A 24,641-nucleotide genomic window follows, 5' to 3' on the forward strand; every position below is an offset into this window, starting at 1 on the left:
TTTCTTTGTTAATTTTGAGTTTAAAACGCCTTTCTTCAGCAGTGTTTCAGTTATGTAACGGCGGGCAGTTTACCTAACCAGTGTTCCTGGATTCTATACAAGTACAAACCTGTTCTCCGCTAGTAATACCAACTTCCCCACATAAAACAGAGGCGGAGGACGAATGATTTCAGACATAATCTAGACGCCCCGCCCGGGTATCGAATCCGTAAATCCGCACTCTCCCTGTTAAGCTAAGCGGACGGGCTCCAATAATGCTATATATCATAATTTTTTTTTATTTCAAGCGTTAGTGGAGAATAGTCATCATCGGACACGGTGTTACTTTTTATTTAAAAGTTTGTTCGGAATCCTTTGAAAAGAGGTACACATAGTTACATGTACGTAATTTGCAAAACATTCAATCCAGTTGTCCATCTCACTCCTAAGATACATGAAATCGGTACGACCTAATAAATAACTGTTTTGCATCAATATAAGTATGAGTGGGAAACTCATCAATGAAAGTTGCTATTTTAAGGATCTTTGAATTTGACAATATTTTGATGTATATAAAATATTATAGTTAATAAGACACGCCTCGTTACCGTCCAATATTTCAGATTAATAATATCAGTCTAATATGGTGGCTGATTTCTGCCATCTCGTTCTGGCGTGTTGGCGCGTTTGCAGGGCGCCAGAACGCCAGGACGCCAATTATACGCGCCAAGACGACAAACAAGGCATTTGTCGTTCTGGCGGGGGCGCCAACACGCTTAATTGGGAAGTTGTCGTCATGGCGTTCTGGCGTCTTGGCGCGTTTGCAGGGCGCCAACACGCAAACATGCCGGGACGACAAATTATACGCGCCAAGACGACAAAATTCATACTTGTCGTTTTGGCGCGTTCACGCCAAGACGACAAATGAACGCGTCAAAACGACAAGTATGAATTTTGTCGTCTTGGCGCGTATAATTTGTCGTCCTGGCGTGTTGGCGTGTTGGCGCCCTGCAAACGCGCCAAGACGCCAGAACGCCATGACGACAACTTCCCAATTTAGCGTGTTGGCGCCCCCGCCAGAACGACAAATGCCTTGTTTGTCGTCTTGGCGCGTATAATTGTCGTCCTGGCATCCTGGCGCCCTGCAAACGCGCCAACACGCCAGAACGAGATGGCAGAAATCAGCCACCATAGTCTAATATGTTTTCTTGAATATCATAAGCTTTTTATTCTGGCGAATTATTTTTCTTGCATATCGTATTTTACAAATAATAGAATAAATAAAGCAAACAAAAATACTTTCTTTGTAGCACTCTTATAGTAGAGTATGTACACAAAGCGCGGGAAATTAACGTCCGTATGCCAACCATGACAATAGCAAATTTCCACTTTAGTTTTATGGTTTGTAGCATAACGGTATGTTCTTACTGTAAAGTCGAGAAATACACTATAAGGAACGGAAAACAAATTACCCTTTCGAAATTAAGTATAATCAATTTCAAAGGAAAGAAACAGACGTTTGATTATTTCCGTGATATTTCGTTCTATCGAAGCGACACAGCAAGACACGTCGTAATGCCGTCCCGCCGAACGTCGTTGTGGTGCCCGCCGAACGTCATCCCGACAAACGCCGACCTGCCGCACTTCGCCCCGACAAATTTCCTCTTTTCCCCTTCCGGAATGACACGATAGTAATGACTGAATTGGAAATAAAAGGTAGTAAGATTAAAATAGTTATGGAACTTTTTATAGTCTCTATTGAAGTGGTTCCACAGGAAATTGCTCACTATTCTCAATCTTACCCCCGCCAAAACAGCCCCCAACACACACACACAACCCCTAGTCATAGCCTCTATTCCGTCTAAACAGCTTATCGCATGTACTGACATGCTGCCGTTTGATCTGACCTTGCACACTTGGCATTCTTCTTGAGAATCTTATTGCTTATTACAGAGTTATGGCCCATAAAATAGCCAAAATAGTTGATGCTTTGTTTGTGATACTCATAGCTCAAAATGTATATGGCCTAGAATAAAGAATCTTTTATACAAAATGTTGGAACTAACAGTGTCAAAGTACAAAATTTAATGCAATGACTTGTATAAGTATTTCGTCCTTCATAGAACAAAAGTACTTGAAGCTTGGTGCAGATTTATGTTTCTGCCTAGAAATTAATGACCAATGTGTTATGTACATGCAGGTAAATGACCACTGACAGCAGTGCCTGTACTGTATATTTTATGCTGCTACAGACAAACCAGATAGAATATTAAAACTATTAGGCTACCTGAAAGAGACTGTCAAAGACCTATATTCATGTATATTCTAAACTACATTGAAATTGCAAATGCAGAAAATTTAATCTCAATTTAAACCTTTTCTCAAAATATACTGCCTCAGGTAAAACCTTTTGTTAAAAACTTTGAGCTTTTAGGGTTAATTTTGTTTGTCTACATGTCATGTTCAATGTCTATGCTTTTTTGCATGGTGCGCATGTATATAGTGGACAATGTTTTATAATAGTAGTTTATTTGAGCATTATTTTTCATAATTCATAATTTTTCTTATTTTCGAATATCGTTTATCATATTTGCAGTTATCGTTTATCTATCTTTTTTAAGAACTGAACGATAATCGTAAAAAATAGATAAACGATAACTGCAAATATGATAAACGATATTCGAAAATAAGAAAAATTATGAATTATGAAAAATAATGCTCAAATAAACTACTATTAGCTAGTAGATATCTATCTTATTCAGAAAGAATGTAATATACATTTGTACATTAACGCATTGAAGAGAAGAAAGTCAGAAAAGAATTCGTTTATTGAAATTAATACCTCAAGACCACATTTTTTTTTCAGCGATTATCTTTCACGTTTACAAAATTTAAAGAGTGTGACAAAAATTATACAGAAAATGAAATGCTGGAATAATTTTCGCCCAATAATCGCAAATTTACAGCTAGTCTGCGTACAGTGTATTCCGGTGCGTGAACATTCCTGATTCCGATAATACAGCCCGTTCTCTCGCCAGACAAAATCAATCGATTACAGCACATGCAAGGTCACCTTGAATGCGAATTCTTCGTGATGACACTCTGAAGTGTCCTTGTGGTAGGTTTTATGGGGTGAACAAGGGATGGATTATAAAACTTTGGTGAGGTAACACATATTTTTGTAAGGATGGAAGTATTTTGTATAATCAAATATAATTGTTAACACTGGGACCAATTCTAATGGATAGTAATATTCAGTTGAAGAATATCAGCTGTTTAGCTGGCGTAAACGTTTTTTTTTTGTACTAAATTTAAAAGACGATCGATTTAATTCTTAGCTAAACATTTAGAAAATTCAAAGCACATTAATGACGGAAAATTGCGACACATCGTGACAGCTACATTTTTGTGTGAAAAAGCTTCTATTTCATCGCAATTATTTTGCAACCTTTAAAATGTTTCTCTTACAAATCTTGCCGCTGATTGATCCACTGTGCTTGTCAATTTTCACCAAGGATACATTAAACCCAAATCCGATTAATTACTATAGAGATTCGCAATGTTGAAAGAAGTTTGCAGCAGATCGTTTCCAGACATCGTATTTATATAAGGAGTGCCTAGAACTCTGGCTTTAGTACGTCTTAGAAATTCGTGCAGCATGTTTCATCACACCAAATAAAACAGGTTTCTGATACAGTATTGAACTTAGTATCTCCGATAAACGCTGTATTTAATATTTAAAGGAAAATATAGTTAGCGTTCGTGCTACTGTACACACACCATTGTTCAAATTTACCATGGGTATTCAAAGAAAAGTTTTCGTCACACGGAAAGTTCCGCAAGCCGGAGTCGAACTTTTGGAAGAGGCTGGATGTAATGTGGAATTCTGGGACAGCGATGAAGCGATTCCAAAGGAGGAGCTTATACGGGGGATATCCGGTGCCCACGCTCTGTTCTGTATGTTGACGGATACGATTGATGGCGAGGTGCTGGATGCTGCTGGTATGTATACGAATTTGCCTTGTTGCTGATAGGCCCATATGGGTATTAAGCATTTCATATTTCCTGACCTTTTTATTATCCCTCGCAGAAGGCGGAGGGATATATTTTTGGCGTTGTCCGTCCGTCCGTCCGAGCCCACATTTTCATACTTAGGTAACTATAGGAACAACTGTACTTTTACTTTGATGTCATTCATTCCGTAAGCTTTTATGTCGCTATTTTTACTTTTACGTGGCTAAAAGAACAATAGAGAGAACAAAAGAGTAGCGACATAAATCGGGTAATGTAGGAACCCTTTCGTCCATCTTTCCGTCCGTCCGTCTGTCCAGAGCCATATCTAGGAAGTGGTTTAAATACTTAAATAAAACTTCATATACATGTTCACCATAATATATATGGAAACGTGGCATGTCTAGTTTCAGTCAGATTGCCCAAGTAATACCAGAGTTATGGCCCTTAGTAGTTTCTAGTGTTAAATAAATAGTGTACTAAATTTGCATAAATATGGCAATTTCTGTTTCATAACTTGTGACATATATGACCTAGAACTATGAAACTTAATTTAATTCAGATCAAGATAATGTGGTAGTGCGCTCACAAGTTCGTCAGGATTTCTTTAGTACTTTCAGAGTTATTGCCCTTTTATTGTTTAAAAATCCACATATTTATACATAACAAACTATCTAATTGGAAGAATTTCATTAAACTTCTTTCATTTTTTTCCATAAACATTTATTATCAACATGTGAAGTGTTGTACCCACACCTTCCCCCCCCCCCCACTCCCTCTCTCAGATCCACCCAAACATCCATGACATTTTTATTTGTTTCCATTTTATCTTTTTAAATCTTTAAATTTCATCCGAATATTTATCAACATGCAAAGATGTACTACTCCCAACCTCGCTCTCACGTCATCCACCCGATATGCACCACCAACAATTTTTTCGTTTTTTTCCATCAACTTGTGAAGTTTTGGAACCCTTGTTTGGCCACCCTCCCCCAAAGTATTTTCATTCCTATGCGGTATATTCTTCAGTTGCCATTCTTCACCACAAACTTCCTTTGGCGGCGGATACGATTGTTCATTTTGTTTCGGAAAGTCAATGGATATTATTAAAATCATACATGATTAATTTTTATAAAAGATTAAATAATTTTGTTTTAACTTTGAAGTCTATAAAACTGTATGCACAAACCGATTTAATCTCGGGTTTGTCAAGATATTTGAAAGATAGAATTGTATTTGATAAAACTAAGATGGAATCTGTTCTTTTTAAGGTTACTCACTGAATTCTTAAAACATTAAATTTTGTGTTTGCAAATAACAAACTACCCTTGGATCACAAAGTCAAGAAAACAATTCATAGAGTCTTTGACACATGCACTATATATTTGAAATGCTTATTACACTCTCTGCCTTTCGGAAAAATGAAAGCCAAGATCCTCAGTTATTTTAACAAAGCAAAAGTAATATACTCTAAAGGCTCGTAAATTTTCAAGTGATACGCCTCTTGCATTAATTGCATAAATGGTTGTTTACATTTAAATCAGTAAATTAACAAACTTACAGCACTAGTCTATTTTAGGGTTTGTTAATTGATAATGTTTCATTAAATCATAATAACACATCATTAGGGTTTGATAAAATTGATAAACATCTTTCCTCGAAATGTTATAATCATTAAGTTTAAATATAGCGATGAGGGCTTAGATAGTGAACGAAAATATTGACTGTAACATCTAAAAGGTTTATTTAATTACTTTTGGAGTAAAACTATGTTCTATTATTCCACATATTACTCAGTATATCAAAGTTGTATGATTAAATAAAAACTTGTTTAAAACGACAAAGGTCAGAGCTCAATATCAAATGTATAAAAATGATCACGCAATAAAGATATAATTTTAAAAGATGTCATATCGAGTTAAACTGGTAAAGAAATATCATTTTAGGCAGATTGGACGTTTTACCTGTAAAATTGGGGACCTAGGTTTGTTTCTTTGTTTATTTTTGCTCTGAAAAAAAAAATCAACATTATGTAAGAAATATGTGAATTCAAGAAGATGGAATGAATCCCTTCCTTTAAGAATCTAAAAGTTTGAAGATATAACTTTTCATAGAAGCTGTTGTTTGGTTCAGGTTTGGATAAGACACATTACAAATTCAAGTCTAATATACATGTATTTCAGACATAGCGTTTATAACTGAGGCAAAACAATATTGTTCTTTTTTGTAGTCGACACTAATTAATAATATACAATAATTATTTTCTACTATGCAGTCGATGTTGTTTATGCATAAATTATTTGCCGCCATGCAATAACATAATAATTTAATATTTTCTGCTAGGCAGGTCCTTAATTAAAGTAAATACCCGCTGTTCTGTTGAAGCTGTATGACATTTATGCAAAAGATGTATAGTATTACAGTTGAGCAATATTTTATGACATTTTGCAATTTTCATATATTTTAAGGAACATAAAGACCCATTATACAGAGAGAGATTCCTGCTAGAAATGTATATTTTATTACTTTTCATGAAATCTTGTATTTACCTCCCTTTAATACAAAAGTATTTAAAAAGGCGGACCATTTCTTTGTATTTCAATATAATTTCTTGTTAGCTCAGGTGAGTTTTTGTGATCGCTCGATGTCCGTCGTCTGTCGTCTGTCTGTCTGTCTGTCATCTGTCCGTCAACATTTAGCTTGTGTATGCGATAGAGGCTGTATTTTTCATTTGATCTTCATGAAATTTTGTCAGAATGATTACCCTAATGAAATCTAGGCCAAGTATGAAAATGGGTCATCTGGGATCAAAAACTAGGTCACTAGGTCAAATCATAGAAAAACCTTGTGTATGCAATAGAGGCTGTATTTTTCAACTGATGTTCATGAAATTTTGTCAGAATGATAACCATGATGAAATCTAGACTAAGTTCGAAAATGGGTCATCTCGTCAAAAACTAGGTCACTAGGTCAAATCAAAGAAAAAACTTGTGTATGCAATAGAGGCTGTATTTTTCAACTGATCTTTATGAAAATTGGTCAGAATGATTGCCTTGATAAAATCTAGGCAGAGGTTTGAAAATCGGTTATCTTAGATCAAAAAGTAGGTCACTAGGTCAAATCAAAGAAAAACCTTGTGTATGCGATAGAAGCTGTATTTTTCAGTTGATCTTCATGAAATTTGGTCAGAATGATTGCCTTGATAAAATTTAGGTTTAGACTGAATATGGATCATCTGGGATCAGAAACTAGGTCACTAGGTCAAATCAAAGAAAAACCTTGTGTATGCGATAGAGGCTGAATTTTTCAATTGGTCTTCGTGAAATTTGGTCAGAACGATTGCCTTGATAAAATCTAGGCCGTGTTTGAAAATGGGTCATCTTAGATCAAAAACTAGGTCACTAGGTCAAATCAAAGAAAAACTTTGTTTATGCGATAGAGGCTGTATTTTTCAATTGATCTTCATGGTATTTAGTCAGAATGATTACCTTGATCAAATCTAGGTCGATTTTGAATATGGGTCATTTAGGAACAAAAACTAGGTCATTAGGTCAAATCAAGGAAAAACCTTGTGTATGCAATTGAAGCTGTATTTTTCAATTGATCTTCATAAAATTTGGTCAGAATGATTGCCTTGATAAATTCTAGATTGAATTTGAATATGGGTCATCTGGGGTCAAAAAGTAGGTCACTAGGTCAAATAAAAAAAACACCTTGTGTATGCAATAGAGGCTGTATTTTTCAATTGATCTTTATAAAATTAAGTCAGAATGATTGCCTTGATGTAATCTAGGTTGCAGCTGAATATGGGTCATCTTGGATCAAAAAGTAGGTCACTAGGACAAATCAAAGGAAAACCTTGTGTATGCGATAGAAGCTGTATTTTTCAATTGATCTTCATGATATTGGGTCAGAATAATTGCCTTGATGAAATCTAGGTCGAGTTGGAATATGGGTCATCTGGGGTCACTAGGTCAAATCAAAGAAAAAACTAGTGTATGCTATAGAGGCTGTATTTGTGAATTGATCTTCATGAACTTTGGTCAGAATAATTGCCTTGATGAAATCTAGGCCATGTTTGAATATGGGTAATCTGGGGTAAAAAAACTAGGTCACGAGGTCATATCAAAGAAAATACTTGTTTAAACTCAAGAGACCACATTTTGGGTCCAATCCTAATGAAAATTTGCCAGAATATTTGTTTCCATGAAATCACTAGGTCAAACTTGTTTACACTGTTATGGTGTGTTTCTCAGGTGAGCGACCTAAGGCCATCTTGGCCCTCTTGTTTTACAATTGCATTTGGTAAATATTGGGATAGTTCAACTACCTGAAACAAAATGCATGTACCTTTGAAATGCATCAATTTTCAATCTACAGTCGAGTCCACTTAATACGAACTCGCTTGATACGAATTTTCGGCTATAACGAACAAAATCCGGATTCCCCGGCTGAGTCCTTCTATTTCTTTGTAAAATTATTTCGGTAATAGCGAACTCGCTTCATACGAATTTTCGGGAGATACGAACACGTTTTGGAAGTCCCAATGAGCTAAAATGTTATAAGTTTCCATTTTTTGATACGAACTAATTTTAGAAGTCGGCGGTCTTTTTTTTTGCTACGCTTGATCTTTTAACAGTTTGAATCTCTACAGTGCTGATATTTAGTCGAAGTGATTATCACATGTATTCGATAAATACATAATAATGAGATTAATGTATGCAGTTATTTTATTCATTACAATCGAGTCCAAGTAATAATGTCTTTAGCAATTCAGCGATAATTACTTTCATTTGTACACCTCTCCATGAAAATACAATTTCATTGTACGTTTTAGGGCTATATAGTGTACTTTTAGTATCAAAAATACAACAAAAAATTAACAGTTTTTTTTCAAGTTAATGTTTGAAATACCATGTGTAAAGTACCTGTTGCAAAAATGCATTGACATATACACGTTACTGCATTCCTGTGTATCTATATGTGCTAGATCGATATGTGCTATAAACACTTGGTGATTCAATACAATTGTACATTAAAATTTATTTTTCATACATTTTTACGTGCTTAAGTACGAGTTATTTCATTGTAAACTGAACACACTCACTTAATCAGTTAAAACTACTAAATGAGCATATATTCACTACTGTATTTTATTTATCGGAAGCTATTCACCGGCGATACCGGTGTTACTGCCCAACTTGCTCGTGCAAATTACCCGGTAGTCATACATTCGTTAATACGAATTTCGTTTGATACGAGCACATTTCCCAGGTCCCGAAGAGTTCGTATAAAGCGAGTTTGACTGTATTTTGGTTGCGCAACCAAGATAGGCAGAGGACAGTAATTAAATGATACTTTTATAAACTTGTATTTCTAATGAATTTTGGCAAACTATATACTTTTCGATGCAACTATAATACAATAGTGCTTATATTAGTATTGTTCTTTAGGAACAAAATGTTTATTGAATTGATGTTTATGCTAAAATAACGTCTTGGTTGGGCAACCAGGATAGGAATATCAAATTCTAAAACAAGTGAAAATCTAACATTAATATTAAGAACTCAGTGAGCACAAGTTTGTGTAACTGATTAGTTGTTAAAGTTTTGAACAAGTTCATGAATTGACCAAAATCTGATTAACTACAATTAAACTAGAGATCATATCTTCGGACAAAACCTGCACGAATACATATCGAAAAATAGGAAAGGTTGCGTTGTTACTTTACGTAGGAAATATAGGAATTTATTGGAAATATAGAGAAATATTTCCTGTATTACAAAACCTGTTCGATACCAGCAAGACTGTATTATCTTTATTATAAAGTACTTACTTGTTTTTCATTTTATCAACGGCATGTTAAAAGCTGTTTTTACCATAAGTAAATTCTGGAACAATTTTCATAAAATTAGTATCAACTGATCAAGCCGACATGCAATTGCATACCCCAGGTCACTACATTAAAGTCGAAGTAACACTGAGAGGTCAAAGATTAAAAAGCTCAAGTTTTGTGCTGGCTCCGTATCGAGGGGTGAATGCGAAGAAGTGCTTCTTTATTTATATGCACTTAGAACTCTTTCGCATTCACCCCTCGGTATGTTCCTAACCACTGGACCGGTTTTCATAAAATTAGCGTCATTTGCTTACCACATCAAGACTAAATGCAGAGTGAACGACACAGCTCACTAGGTCAGAAGTGAAAATGTGAATATTTTATCTTGTATGTACTCGTTTTTGTGTCTTTGTTAACGATAGTGAATATCACTCCCGTTCCAATAGCACAATACGATCATTCTATACAAAGTTTGACTAATTACCTTGCTATTCAGATTTATCGTTCATATCGGATGAAAGCCGGGTTTTTTTTCGTAGAAAACCGGTTATTGGATTGGGATATGTCGTCGGACGGGCGGGCAGGCTCGCGTAAAACTTGGTTTACACACAATAACTTTAGTTTGGAACAAGCTATAAACACCAAACTTGGTCTGTAGATAAATGATAAAGAAAAAAAGGTCGGGATTGCCTTTGGGGTCATTTGGCTCAAGGTCAAGGTCAAAAATACAAAAAATGGCTTCCGCTCAATAAATTTAGTTTGCATTGATGTATTGAAATTAAATTTGGCCTATAGGCAACTTACAGAAAAAACAAGATTTACCTTAATTTTAAGCCTGTCGGACAAGCATACTACTGGTTTGTTAATAATAATGAGCTACAATAAAGTTTTCAATTATTTTCAGGACCAAATTTACAGGTTGTAGCCACAATGTCTGTTGGATATGAACACATTGATCTAGAAGCATGCCGTGAACGAGATATTCGTGTTTGTAACACACCTAACGTGTCCACAGACAGTGTGGCTGAGTTAACAGTGGCATTGCTGTTGCTCACTGCTCGGCGATTGCTAGAAGGTAGGTGTAATTGTTAGTTTCATAGGCTGGTTTTATTTTACGATTTTATATACGACAGTCAGTTTATCTCATGAGTAGTCCTTGATTCATTACTTAACTATTAACCTGATTTTATTTTGCAAAAAAGCTGATTTTAAGACTAGATTTGTCTTGCAAACACTAGAGTAGAGACACGTCCGGCTAGCGACACGGAGCGAAACTTACTCTCCATTTTTCGGAAACATGACGTCACAACATGGCGGAGTTTTAAGCGTTGCACAGCTCAAAATCTTAATCTGTTTCATATGGCATGTAAAACTTATCTAAACGTATCCAATATTGTATCGTTGAATAATAAAAAATGTACATTAAACAGTTTAGTTTTTCTTACCTGTATCTCTTGTATTTTGCAGTTTTTGTCTACACTGATAGTCCTTTTTAATGTTTTCATAAGGGTTTAGCTTTGCATACGCCCTTGCTCAATTGCTTTACAACTTTATGTATCTTCGTATGTAGATCTACTGAAAGACTACCAAAAATGCTTTTTCGTGTTTTCAATACACTCAGTTTTGCCGTCCGTTTCCCTAGTTGTGATTGCTATAAAATATAATCATAGTCTGCCAGGTATATATGCTTCTAAATGTAAATTTTACAAAATGGCAATTCTTTTATACACGTATGAAAAAGGATGAACATAATATGTACAATGATTTTGTCTTCTTACGAAACTTTTTATTCATATTATATTAGGGGTCCATGCTGTTAAAGATGGCCAATGGGGGAAGTGGAAGCCTATGTGGTTGTGTGGTATGGAGCTGGCACAGAAAACAGTTGGGATACTTGGACTCGGGCGGATTGGGTTTGGCGTTGCTAGGCGACTGAAGCCATTCGGAGTCAAAACAATTTTGTACCACGACGTTTGCAGAGTAGGTTACGCAGACGACTTCGGGGCCAGTTTCGTAGAATTTGATAAGCTCTTGATTGAATCAGATGTTATTTGTATTTGCTGTAATCTTACGCCACAAACAAAGCACAAATTCAACAAATCTGCTTTCAAAAAGATGAAAAGGCACGCCATATTGGTGAATAGCGGAAGAGGCGGAGTGATACAACACGATGATCTACTCGAGGCATTGATTTCTGGTGAAATTGCTGCGGCGGGACTGGACGTTACTGAACCAGAACCACTTCCGGCGGATCACCCGCTTGTTTGTCAACCGAACTGTATTGTTCTTCCGCACATGGGAAGTAACACTTGGGACTCTAGAAACAGTATGTCGGAAACAACAGCAAAGAACATTTTAGCAGTACTTGATAATCAAAATGCAGTGGGTTTGGTGCAGTAGAATGAGTGCTGAAACTTCTCCTCACTGTCCTGTAGAACTTCTGTGTTTTTTCTATAATTATTAGTTTTTTGTAAATCATATCAAAAGGCTAATATACTACTATTGAAATACTAGTATTAATTTCGTTACCAGTATGGAGATATTGAAGAAATACTGAACATTTATTGCCTATATCTTTATAAATTACATCTACTTTCAGAAAGACTTACTATTTAGGATTTTAGGTTTCAGCTCATTTCATTTAAAGTAGAAACCATTTTTGAATTACTAGATCATAAAATAATATATAGACACTGGGAACAAACGCCAGGCTTTAATTTGTAAAATGAATATATGGTTAAACAATATAACGATATTAAACAATTGTGATAAATGACGTAAATAGTCATATAGAAAAAATATTAATCATTGACAATTATACCAATTTACACTTAGGCTAATTAATAGAGAGTATAAATGTGATTTATTGTCGACGACTCCCCAGGTTTAGGCATTGGAAACAGATTTAATTGTGCATATACTATGAATGACTGGATATATCCCTCGCATCCGAAATAATGAAATTATGAAAGTTCTGTCGCATAAAAGTATAGATTCTCTACTATTGCGATGGTGCTGTGTCCGTCTGACATCCGTTAGTTCTTGACCATTCTACCTCAATTTGCTTGAAAAAATAGGTCTACCTCGTTAGTTTGACTTAATGCAGTAGCGTTTTTTACTACTTTTTCTTATTTTTGTTTGACTTCGTTTTTAACGGAAGGAATATATCCGCTAACACAAGCAAAGAAAGTGTCCCAATTATTACAAGTATTCCGAGTGTTCCAAAAGCTTTTGACGCTTTACGATCATCCGTAGAACTTTTCAATCTCCGCTGGTAAGAAGCTGTGGATTTTCGATCTATGGTCAAGTTTCTAATTATGTCATTTACAATATCACCAGTCACCGTGACATTTTCGTCGGGCTCATAGCTCTTACAAGGACAATATGTCGGCGGCACTTCGTCAACTCCACAATCAGGAAGATTTAGAATTTCGTATGACTCAGAGACATGAGTTGTGTTTGACATAAATTCAACAACGCAACCTGTTTTCGCGTAATGCGTTACATTTGACGAACTTGACATATTCACGGTATAGTTCAGAGCGGCATATCCTTTGCGTCTTTCATACAATGTGCAAACGCTTAAATCATCAGAATAAGAAAACGAATTACAAAACGAGCTGTCATAACACTCCGCCTTGCACACATTAAGTGAAACATCCGGCATGTCAATTCTATTTGCTCCTAATGGAGACTCTATTACATCAAACCCTTTATATGCCAAGAAATAGTTACAACCATGGTACCTGTTGCACACATATGGATAATGTTCATTACAATCCTCAACATGTATGCTTTCATGAAATGTTTCCAATTCATTTCTCCGGATTATAGCACATTGTCCATTGTTAGGATCACCTGAGGGATTTGTGTACGTGTATTCTTTGCACGCGCCTCGGAAAGAATACCATTTCCGTACATGTAGATGCGGCCGAAATATACCAAACCAAAACGTGTAGTTTAGGTTTTTGTAGTTTATATCTTCTAAATATTTTCTTATGTCAGTTCCACTGACCCAGTTAGGCAATGTATCGCTAACGGCACCCAGTTTCATCGTTTTGCAACTCTCCACAGCTTGAGACCATGATAGCGCTTGATCAGCAATTCTGTTCTGTATCTTTTTAGTTCCGCTGCATGCCGTGATGTTTATTGCAGTAGTGTTAGCCGGTATATCATATAGTTTTACGTCACCGCAGCTATTTGCAAACAAAGCAACGTCAAAAACGTGATACATTACGATGGCTTGAATTATTAGATTCTTAAAACTCAATTGCTTCATCTTGCTTTGTATAGACCACACTCTCTTTGAATTGTGTGTGTGTGTGTTCGAAATATATAGTTAATATATTTTTTTCACTGCAATGTCCTTCTACTTGTCCATTAACATGACATGTTACATGATCACCGAAATACATTTGATAAGCAGAATCCGATAAAATATATGTAATAGCCTCTACATCATAATTTATATCGGTTAACTTGAAACGTAAATGAAAACATAGCACTTTCAGTAAAAATCCCTCTAAGTATGTTAAAACATTAAATTTGTCCTGATAAGACAACTGGTTATGAAGCTCCCTCACTAGGTACAAAAGCTTGCTTGCATGTATTATGTTTCAAATCAATTGCATGTCACAAATTATTGATTTGTCTACGGATTTCCATTAAGTAAAGAACCTGGTCTATATTGTTTTACTAAAAACGATGAGTTGTCAATACCGATTAAATGCTTTTGTCTATAAATGACAATGCATGTCGTCTGCTAATGACGACTTCAACAAGAGTCTTTGTTTTCTATATTGACTTGGTAATCATTAATAACATCAAGAAATAAAACAATATATTTAGTTAATGGAACTTATATATATCTGCAAAAAGCTGATATTTGCATTTGGAACAGGAATTGGTCTGATCAAGTATTATTATACTAGTAAGGAGATTATTTAGAAACGTAGACAAATCCCAGTTTAATAATAGCAGACTCGGTTTGGTTGAGTCTTTCCTGAATTGTAATGAACAAAACCCGACAAACCCCCTTGCAAGTCCTTCTGGTATATCGTTCAATAGACTGCGTGATCCGCAAGAGAACCAGTAATTAAAATATTATTGATGGACTGTGTGGTTCGGAAGGACCAGTAATGTTAACCACATTGAATGCTCTGCATGATCTGAGAAGGAACAGTTATTATAATAACATTGAATGGACTGCGTGATCCGAAAGGACCAGTAATGGTAACCACATTGAATGCTCTGCATGATCTGAGAAGGACCAGTTATTATAATAACATTGAATGGACTGCGTGATCCGAAAGGACCAGTAATGATGGTAATATTAAAAGAACCGCGTGATCCGAAAGGACCAGTAATGATAATAACATTGAATCACTGCGTGATTCGAAATGTTCAGAAATGACAATTTCATTGAATTAGCAGCGTGATCAGAAAAGACAAGTAATGAAAATAACATTGAACGGCCAGATTGAATGCTAATGCATATAATTATGTAAGCACCAATCTCTCCTATTCAGAAAACGCAGACTGACCATAATTTGCTATATTTAAAATGCAAGTGTGCATTCTAAAGTAAAAGGCGTCGTTAGAAGTTAGAACGAGTATACGGAGATACTTTCGATTTGTAATTTTGTAAATGATGGAGGAATTAGTTTAAATAGAAATCGTCATCCAGCCCTTTAGTTTAGTTCAGAATCTAAATACAGAAGCTTTATTTCCCTTGCAACAGATCTACATGGTGTTGTAGTGCAGCCATATAACGAAGGCGTGTACTATCCTCTGCTGTTCTTACTTACGTTGAAACCGTGCTAATATAAAATCGCACTTGTTTCATTATATTTTTACAGCATTGTGCATTTAAGGATCTAGGGAAAGATATTTAAGCAATATTTATATTACACAATAATTATTATTCGTAGAAAACCTTAGTTCTATAGACATAATAAACAACAAATTGAATGCAAATGCATATATGTAAACACCTATCTCTCCTATTCAGAAAACGCATCAGAGCCATAATTTGCTATATTCAACATGATGTTACTCACAAATGTATATGTATTTTAATGCAAAGGGTGTCGTTGTAAAGAACATAAAATAAGTTTAACGGAAATACATTTGATTTGTCGCAAGGCAAAAGAGAAAGACCAGGACAGGCTTATGAGTATATCCCTTTCATAATCCTTTCAGAAACTAGCCTTAACTTAAATTGTCATCAAGGCTAAACTTCTTAATCGATCTGGCTGCAGCTCCTCTCAAAGTTTAGTTCAAGTCATAGTTTTAATACAGCTTTATTTTCTTTGCAACAGAGCAACACAGTTGTGTTGCAGTGCACCAATATTACTAAGGCTTGCAATATCCTGCGCTATTCTCACATGTGTTCAGCCGTGATAAAATAAAATATCACTTATTTAACTGAAATGTTTACATCTGTTCACCTTTAAGAAGGTAGAGGAAAAGGATTCAAACAATTTTAAGAGAGTATAAAATCGATTTGATATTTGAAATAATTAGAAATTTTCAGACGTCGTAGTTTTACATATTTATTCAAAGGGTATGAACAAATAATAATGTTTTTATGCTCGCTCTGATCCCTGAAACGAGTTTACTTTTAAACAAACGTGCAAAGTAATATTTTCCTTTTGGTTTAAAACATGATACGTTAAAGTTCTGATCTATCTTTTACCTAATTTTGGGATGGAGATACGTAGTGAAAATGTATAAAGACGTGTAATTAATTTTCTGATAAAGGATAATCCTCCTACAGATCTTTCTAGGCAAAAATATTACAGTGGTATAAAAATAAAAAGAAAAGAAAACAGACAAGCTGTCACTAAACATAGAAGCTCTTTGCCTCAGTCTGAGAGAAAGACACCAACAAATAAAAAATACATAAAATATCTAGAGAAACTAAACAAACTTCACTAAAAGAAAGAATATATCAGCCAGTTAACAATAGAAAGAGTAAGAAAAATTCGGACAAAAGCGTGCAAAAACGGAATGCCAAAGAGCAGGGGTGAGAAATGTGTAAAATATACTATTAGAGATTATACACTTGAGAAAAGATCTGAAATTCTATCTAACAAACAACCCTACCGCCTTAATAACAAGACGGCGCCTTGAATTTGAAAAAGTAATGAAGAGTGAAGGTGAAAAAATGGGGAAAAGTTGGCAGATGCTGTTCTGTCTGACGTACATACTTCGTTATGTATTCTCAAATGTGTATCAACAGAAAGCAGAACAAAAACTCAGGAAGTTGTCTCAAGTTTACAAGTTTAGTAGGCAACAGTCTTGAAACTACTAAACTACAAAGTGCCCTAGCTAATCATTCCAGTTTAAACAGGCGACTGGTGAACAAAGGTTTGAAACTTAACAAAAAAAAAATGATAATCAGTGGCGAAGCTGTAAACCTACCATACGCGGGTAAGACAAGAAAGGACAAATTGTGCGAAGGCGCCCGTAATGAAATAGCGAAATACTGGGTCTAAAATCGTAAACCTCTCAATAATAAAAGAAAGTTTATTAGAAAACTCGTTGTCGTAAAAGCATACAGAGAAAATCTAAAACACATTAAGTATCTATCTAAATTTTGTGAAGGAAAATCATGAAATAGGTCAACGACTCTTTGAATATCTAAAACCATGCTGCATTAAAAATACAGAATTATCTGTTTATGTAAACAACACGCTTATTACAAAAATCAAAAGAGTGCAGAAAACTCGATTTTGGACAAAAGACCAAATCTTAAAGGTGATTATGTTTTATGGAAAATTTTGTATGATATTACTGAAGAAAGACTTAGCCCGCCTCTTTTAATTAATGATAAAAGATGTTTAGAATGTCCTTTTTAAAACGGGATTGTATGTACAACATATGGTGTAAGTAAAATTATGTTGATGGCAAAAATATTTGGATGATAGAACTAGTTTTGTAACCTGGAACAAGTATGAGTATGTTTATTGTTATTATTATTCCCTGAAGAAGGCATGTATCTGAAACGTTGGAACTATAGTAAATTTTAAAAATTGACAGCGTGTTTGGTCTTTATCTACTTCGTTATGTATTTACAGGTAAGAAGAACAGAAACGGTAAAGATATTAAAAAGCAACAGTTTTAAAATGTTACTTCCACAATGAAAGAAATGTAGGATTATATCAAAAACTCACTTTCCAATTTCCAGCTATAGTATTGTAGATAAATTACCGGAAGGGCATGTTGTCATGGTACGTGTTTACTCGGAGGACTTCAAGTGTGTACTTCTGGACGAGATTCAATCTGATTATGTTTTCACGTAATGAAGTATCTATGCATGTAACTGTATTATATCGCAATGGAATAGAAAATACTGAATCAAGCTCAACGTATGTACCAAACATTTTAAAAGAACTTTAATATGCTTTTGTATTTTTTAAAAAACAATACTCATGACAGAGATACAATGCACCTTATTCGCAAACTTTTGATTTAACCTTAGCAGAAAGACTAGTTGAAGTACGATTTAAAGTTTGTACATGAATTTACAGATGACTGTAGTCAGCGACATTAGTCTAAATTGTGTATGCGTGATGTCAGCTTCTCAGAGTCCGATTTCAACTGTCCAACACAAAGGAACTTTTTTGAAACGTCCCTTGGTAAAGGTGAACAGGTTGCCGCGGGTAGCCATGTCAAAACCAAGTCACATATGTATGTAATTCTTATAGAGAATGCGAAATTCACAACGTAAAATATTTGTATTTGTATTTAGATAAATACTTTCATAATCCATCAACCTAGAAGAGAGGATACAAAACTAAAAACGCAGTTGTTTTTCTATGTTGAGGACAGCAAAATAGGCAGACAAAGGTACGCGTACAAGGTGAAGATGTAAAAGAAAACACAAAATTACACTGCATACGCTCAGTGTCCGGTAATCCAGGTATCATTTATGTATGGAAAGTATCCTGCTATTTTCCCTCGTGTACTGACCAAGATTATGAGAACTGTGTGTACAATGATATAACTGACCTATGGGAGAAACGACACTTGAATCAAGGTTACAGTTCTACTGATATCTGTTTACAAGTTATCATATGTTTGCTGGTATTGTGAACCAAGCGAGCTTATCAGATAAGACTTTAAAATCTAGTTATAAAGACTTTCTAATATACAGAATCTATAATATTTAATCTATAAGAATATTCAGTTGCACTTTTTAACAATACAATGCCTGATATTTTGCTCTTGTTGTCTTGAATATTTCATTGAATTATGTCTCATTCATAAGGTCTATGACAATTATTAGCGTAAAAAAATTGCAGTTTGAGAGGCCTATTATGTTTAAACACTTCATCGGAATTTAAATAGCAGCGGCCATTTTACACCTGTTATACATGCTTGACGGTTAACGACAGGTTCTAAAAACTCTGTTTTAGAACAGAAAGAGTTATCAAACTACTCTGTCTTGAACGGTCATATATAAAAATGGATTACAAGTTTTTAAAAAATTTAATTTACACAGAGTTTTCCTGTTATATTATGGTGTGTTAGTATTCTCGTAATTACAGCTAGTTGTAGTAAATTACGATTTAGGGGTAGAACATAGAGACCTCTTGTTTTGGTATATTGTGGTGTTTGGCGTGGAATCCGCTAACCAGTTGTTGATGTTGTTGTTGCTATTGTTGTTGTTTTTTATTTGTATAATATATTTTTGTGAAACCTAAACGTTGTGGTGGGCGGCATGTAAGCCTCTAACCCAGTTCTGCTTCGTGTATAAATTTCATTTTTGTGCAAATATCTTATTTTGTAAATTATTTTCACTATGATATGCAACATAATTATGCTTATGTCAGAACTTAGGGAATGTCAACATGTTTTGATAATTAGTTATAGAGTTGCACATTTTATATGCAAAACATTTTGTAAAATATATGTATTTTGTATGTATGTGATGATGCATTATGCTGTATTATTTTCGTTGTCGGTAAATATGACCTGTATACAGACAAAGTTGTACATGTAAAAGTAAACATCTGCTTGTATTCGCAATTTTTTTTCTTTGTTTTTCATATGATTGTACATTCATTTTTATGAGTAAGTTGTTGAAAAAGTATTTATCCCGAACACACGAGACCATTTATAAATAAAAGTAGAGAAAAACGGAGATAGTGGAAAAAAGCTTAGACAAGTTTTAGCCTTTTCTCCCGGGCAAGTTTATTTCGATTTATAAATTGAATGCATCAGTCTGCGTTTTATTTTGCATCAGTACTTACCTTCCTCTAACTGCCGCCATCTGTAAGATCTGCTCGTATCGGTATTGACGCATGCGTAGATTTATAATTTAGATGCATTTGGTTCCCGTCCCTAATCAACATAACTGATAACGCGTACCCGGTAGAGGAATCATGAGTACATGTACACAGCGGAGAGGTATTATACATGTAGTTTGATTTCGAGGTCAGCGATGTTATTGTACTTTTAAAATTATTTAGGTAATGTTATTCATGTTATTCAATAGGATATAGAGGTTTTTATCTAAATAAGGATAAATTTAATTCTCATACGCCAAAGCTGTCACACTGATAATATTTTACGTTTTATTTCAATTTTTGCGATTTGAAATATATAATGAACGTACAAATGATGCATTGAAAGGCAAATGCACTAAACACTTCAGTAGCATGTTCCAACCAGCTTTCTTTCTTTCTAGGGTGGGGCGGGTTATGGGTTATTTTATACGATCTTGTGACGTCCAAAATCGAATTTAGCGTCAACACTTTAAAATGACGATACGTAAATGGGCAAAATAGCTTGCGTCGTTTGATGATAACTATGGTTTTGCGTTAAATCAGTACTTTTGAATCATTGTGTCTGATCAATGTCACTGCGCAGTATCAAAATTTCGCTTACGCCACTGCTACTGATCAAGCGTGTTACTTTTCCTATTTATATAATTGTTTATATGCTGAATAATACATTAATAACAATTTATTAAACTAGACAAATAATATTATACTGTCATTGAGATGTTATTATATTTTGTCGTTTCATTCAAAAAATCGTAAAACAGAAAGCTTAATTGCATATTTCATCGTCTCACATAAATACGAGACTGCTTTTTTTTTTTTTTTTATCTCATTTGATGTGGGAAAATGCTTTAACATAAACAAATTCTGACTCCTATAGTTCTGAAATAATATCTGGCTCCAGATCAAGCAAGTTCAAATGCTCTGAATGCCATATTATTTGCTTTTGAATTGCTTTTATGATTACAAGTATATGCCATTGCATAACACCTTTGAAAGAACAACATTGCCACCGATGTTTAGATAATAAACTGTACAGGAGAACTTTGACTTTGATTTAAAAACGCATACGCAATACTTGATGACTGAAATTCACTTCTCTAAAACTCAGCAAAATGAATAATGTAGGGTTTAAAGTACCACAATGTTGCAGGATGGGATTCCACTTCCCGTAATCTGTTGCACTGCATCATTATTGACAAAAAACTATAGCTACGACCAAGGCAGACAACTTGATTAATTTAATATGTGATTTGTTCAACAGTGTAGTCCCTTGTACTGGCATATACGGTTATCGGATATCGCTCATTGGAATGTTATGTACCCTTGACATAGATTATTTAAGATGTTTTAAAGATCTGAATACACCCGTGGTTAATTTTTTATTTTCCCTATAATACCATTTACATTTTGATATGACATGCGCAGTAAAACATCAGCTCATGCGTAAAAGAAGTGATATTTTGTGTTTACCCAAAATAAACTTGATCGGAATGAGCACTGGAATATAACACGGCATATTTAGGTAAATACTAATTAACTTCACTACTTATAAATGTTCACGAGATGCAAATAACCTACTAAATAATGATTTTGGTACTAAATAATGATTTTGGTATCATCTGAAACCTAAACACGTACATTTCAATGTCTTTTTTTACGGCACTGCACGTACGTTTTTAAAGTGTTTAGATGACTATTGCTTCAAATATCTTGCTGCTAAAAGCCTATGAAATAAATGAATAATTGTAATGGAGTGACTATATTTCAGTTGGCAGCCTCGTGTGAAACAATATAGTATGTTCATATTAATCATTCTTATTTAAGGCGATTTGCTAGTTTTATTGACTTAATTGTTCAGTCAAAACAGGAACTGAAAAATGTGTTAACAAGAGATTTATATAGTTTACGTCCAAAACGAAATATAAATGTACAGCCACATTTGAACAAAGGCATTCTGACCCGTTAAGATATTGGTAGTTTACAAAAGTTCCATTGGACCAATTGATATGCAACAAAGCACTGTACCTGTCCTGCTTTACGCATATCTACTAATAAAATAATTTATGCAGTCAAGGGTTCGTAGTTTTATCCGGCGATCATGCTAGACTTTTTCTACCTTTTTTAATCGAGAAGAACTGTAATGAATAAATAAATATGCCGAACAGGGTCTCAACTTGCGCTATACAACTATACAATGAATTTAACTTAATTAAGCCAATCTGTATAGGGTTAGTAAAGCGTAAGTCAGATTAGAAATCTTGGAAAATATACATACTATGCTTTTGCTTTAAGAAATGAAATAGTTTATGGTACAAATAACATTTAATTATCTAGATGGATATATTTAAGGAAGGATTTCCCATTTCTTTATAAATTTACTTTATTATCAGGTCTCTTATACAAAGCTTGATATAATGTTTTCTAGTTGTAGAATGTGAATTATATTTAACACCAGAGACCGTGATCAATCTTACAATTCGTTTTCCGGTAAGGTTGATATCCATTGGTTGAAAATCATTGAAATCAACTGAATTATATTTGCTATTACATTTTGTCCATCAATCTTACTTTTCGTTTCGGTAAGATTATGGTAGTAATAAAATTTAGATATGTTCATGAAATGTGGTAAATAATTATAATTATATTTGAGTTGTAAATAATTATGTATATGGAATTCATTAAATTGATAGATCTAACTGATCAATTTGGGATATCAAACATAATACGGCCAGTGTTTTATGCATTTCTCTATATGATGTCATAGATTTGTTTTTTGGTATACAACTTTCTGTTTTGTAACGTTTTTATATATTTGTGAAAAATTATGTTTGTCTTACTTTCCCCATATATATTGTATATCACCACTGTTCGTTTATATTATGTATATGTGTGCCACCGTGGGCTTATAGCCCAGTGGAATATATCTGAATAAACTTCTGTATATTCACGAGCATCATGCGTAAAACAGAGGTATAAAAGATGTTTTAAGGTAAGATCGTTTTGACTGAATAAAAAATACGCATCAAATCATCATGATCATGACTAATGAAATGTCTGTATTTGATACACACTAAAATTGCGAAATAATAATTAGATAACCTATGTGTGACGAAATGAGATATGAGACCGGTAATAGGTATCATTCTAAAGATAACGATTCATACGTCGCATTTTACATTGAGACCTGAATGTAATATAGGATTGTTTTCGAGTAGTTAGTTTCTGTGTTAGTCCCATTTCTACCGAATACAGTTTTAGCTCACATGAGCTCGTGTTGAGCTTTTAGAATCGTTAGATGTTGTTGCCCATCCGTTCACAATTTCTTGTCCCATCAATGGTCTTCTACAAAAATTTTAAAGAGAAATCCATTCTATGAAACTTCTGGTTACCATACAAATTGTAGCAACTTAAATGCAAAATGTCCTCCAAACCCGCAAGATGGAGATCTTACTCTACCAATTCCTGTGGGGTCAAAGCATTGGTTATTTGTTTTACATAGCCTAATTTAAGAATCATTTTGAAAATCTTCTTGCCTAAAACATCACGACATAAAACTTGGTTCGAATGCTCAACTTTATTGCAAAAAAAAACTAATTTGATAATAAAATTTTAAAATCGTTTTTTAATTATATTTGACATTACTGGGTATTTGGACATGGTTTTGACAAAATTATGTACACACTAGAAATTATAATGCGCCACTCCTAACCATATAGCGAAACATTGAATAATTAAAAATACGTTTTACTAACATTTACATATTTATACGACCATATCTTTCATGAAATGGATGCTAATGACAGAGCGTCAAAATTTTGATTTTATCGATATTGCCTAAACATCTAATGGTGCGTTATATTTGTAAGGTATCAGTAAACAGACTTGTATTAACGTGAACGCCTCTGTATTAGTAATTTAGTATCAAAATGAAAGTAATCTATTTTTCTTCAATGTTCGATCTTTAACTTCGATAAGTGTAATATGTTTAAGTTTTGCATGGTGCAGTAAGCATATCATTGTTTGAAAAATATGCATGCGTTTGTGTTAGCAATAAGTTTGGTAGATCTACATACATTAATGTTCCTGATATATACAAAATATTCAGACATTAAGTGTAGCATTAATTCTATTCTGATTGATATCAATTAAAACAAATCTATGTATTTAGAGGTTAAGCATTCTTAAACTTGGTGAGTCTTAAGTGTTAAGCAAGTAATATTTAACTGTACAGTTAAAACGGTAAGAACAGAGACTTTATAGGAATGATTAAGTCCCGAGAAACGAAATACCGGTCTTTAGCTAAGTCCTGACAGAATGTTTGTGTCGATTAATACAATTGCATAATTGCATGTCTGAGCAACCAGATATATTTTTACATTGTTCAAACATACTCGCAATAGAATTTAAGTTAAGCTGACCGGTTTCCCCTGTGAAAGGAAGTAACATTAATTTGATTAAAAAGGGACCGAATATCGAAACATGCTTGAGCAAGAGAAAATTTCCTAAAAATATTATACCGA

General features: G+C 34.2%; 3 protein-coding genes across 4 annotated transcripts in view; 2 read left to right on the top strand and 1 right to left on the bottom strand.

The window, feature by feature from the left end:
• Positions 1–3,544: 3,544 nt before the first annotated feature.
• LOC128548475 (glyoxylate reductase/hydroxypyruvate reductase-like) lies at positions 3,545–12,244 on the top strand. Its single transcript, XM_053523365.1, has 3 exons — positions 3,545–3,981; positions 10,731–10,901; positions 11,631–12,244. Exons 1-3 carry the CDS (start codon positions 3,777–3,779, stop codon positions 12,224–12,226), a joined length of 972 nt encoding a protein of 323 aa, XP_053379340.1. The 5' UTR covers positions 3,545–3,776; the 3' UTR covers positions 12,227–12,244.
• A 280-nt stretch (positions 12,245–12,524) lies between these two features.
• LOC123527479 (uncharacterized) lies at positions 12,525–14,060 on the bottom strand. The gene has a single exon (XM_045306955.2). The coding sequence runs from the start codon at positions 14,058–14,060 to the stop codon at positions 12,945–12,947; it is 1,116 nt and encodes a 371-aa protein (XP_045162890.2). The 3' UTR covers positions 12,525–12,944.
• A 7,513-nt stretch (positions 14,061–21,573) lies between these two features.
• The window catches only part of LOC123527475 (uncharacterized), a 577,437-nt gene continuing 574,369 nt past the window's right edge, over positions 21,574–24,641 (top strand). Inside the window, exon 1 of one of the 2 annotated variants that reach the window (XM_053523370.1) lies at positions 21,574–21,643. The gene's annotated coding sequence lies outside the window, so the exon portion shown is untranslated. The remainder of the gene's footprint in view (positions 21,644–24,641) is intronic. The other variant, XM_053523375.1, reaches the window with a different exon arrangement.

Source organism: Mercenaria mercenaria, chromosome 14, assembly GCF_021730395.1.
Source record: "Mercenaria mercenaria strain notata chromosome 14, MADL_Memer_1, whole genome shotgun sequence".
Taxonomy (NCBI): domain Eukaryota; kingdom Metazoa; phylum Mollusca; class Bivalvia; order Venerida; family Veneridae; genus Mercenaria; species Mercenaria mercenaria.

Coding starts and splice junctions, on each gene's coding strand:
- LOC128548475 (XM_053523365.1), top strand. CDS start 3,777: ATGGGTATTCAAAGAAAAGTTTTCGTCACACGGAAAGTTCCGCAAGCC. Junction 3,982..10,730: donor CGAGGTGCTGGATGCTGCTG/GTATGTATACGA, acceptor AATTATTTTCAG/GACCAAATTTACAGGTTGTA. Junction 10,902..11,630: donor TGCTCGGCGATTGCTAGAAG/GTAGGTGTAATT, acceptor ATATTATATTAG/GGGTCCATGCTGTTAAAGAT.
- LOC123527479 (XM_045306955.2), bottom strand. CDS start 14,060: ATGTATCACGTTTTTGACGTTGCTTTGTTTGCAAATAGCTGCGGTGAC.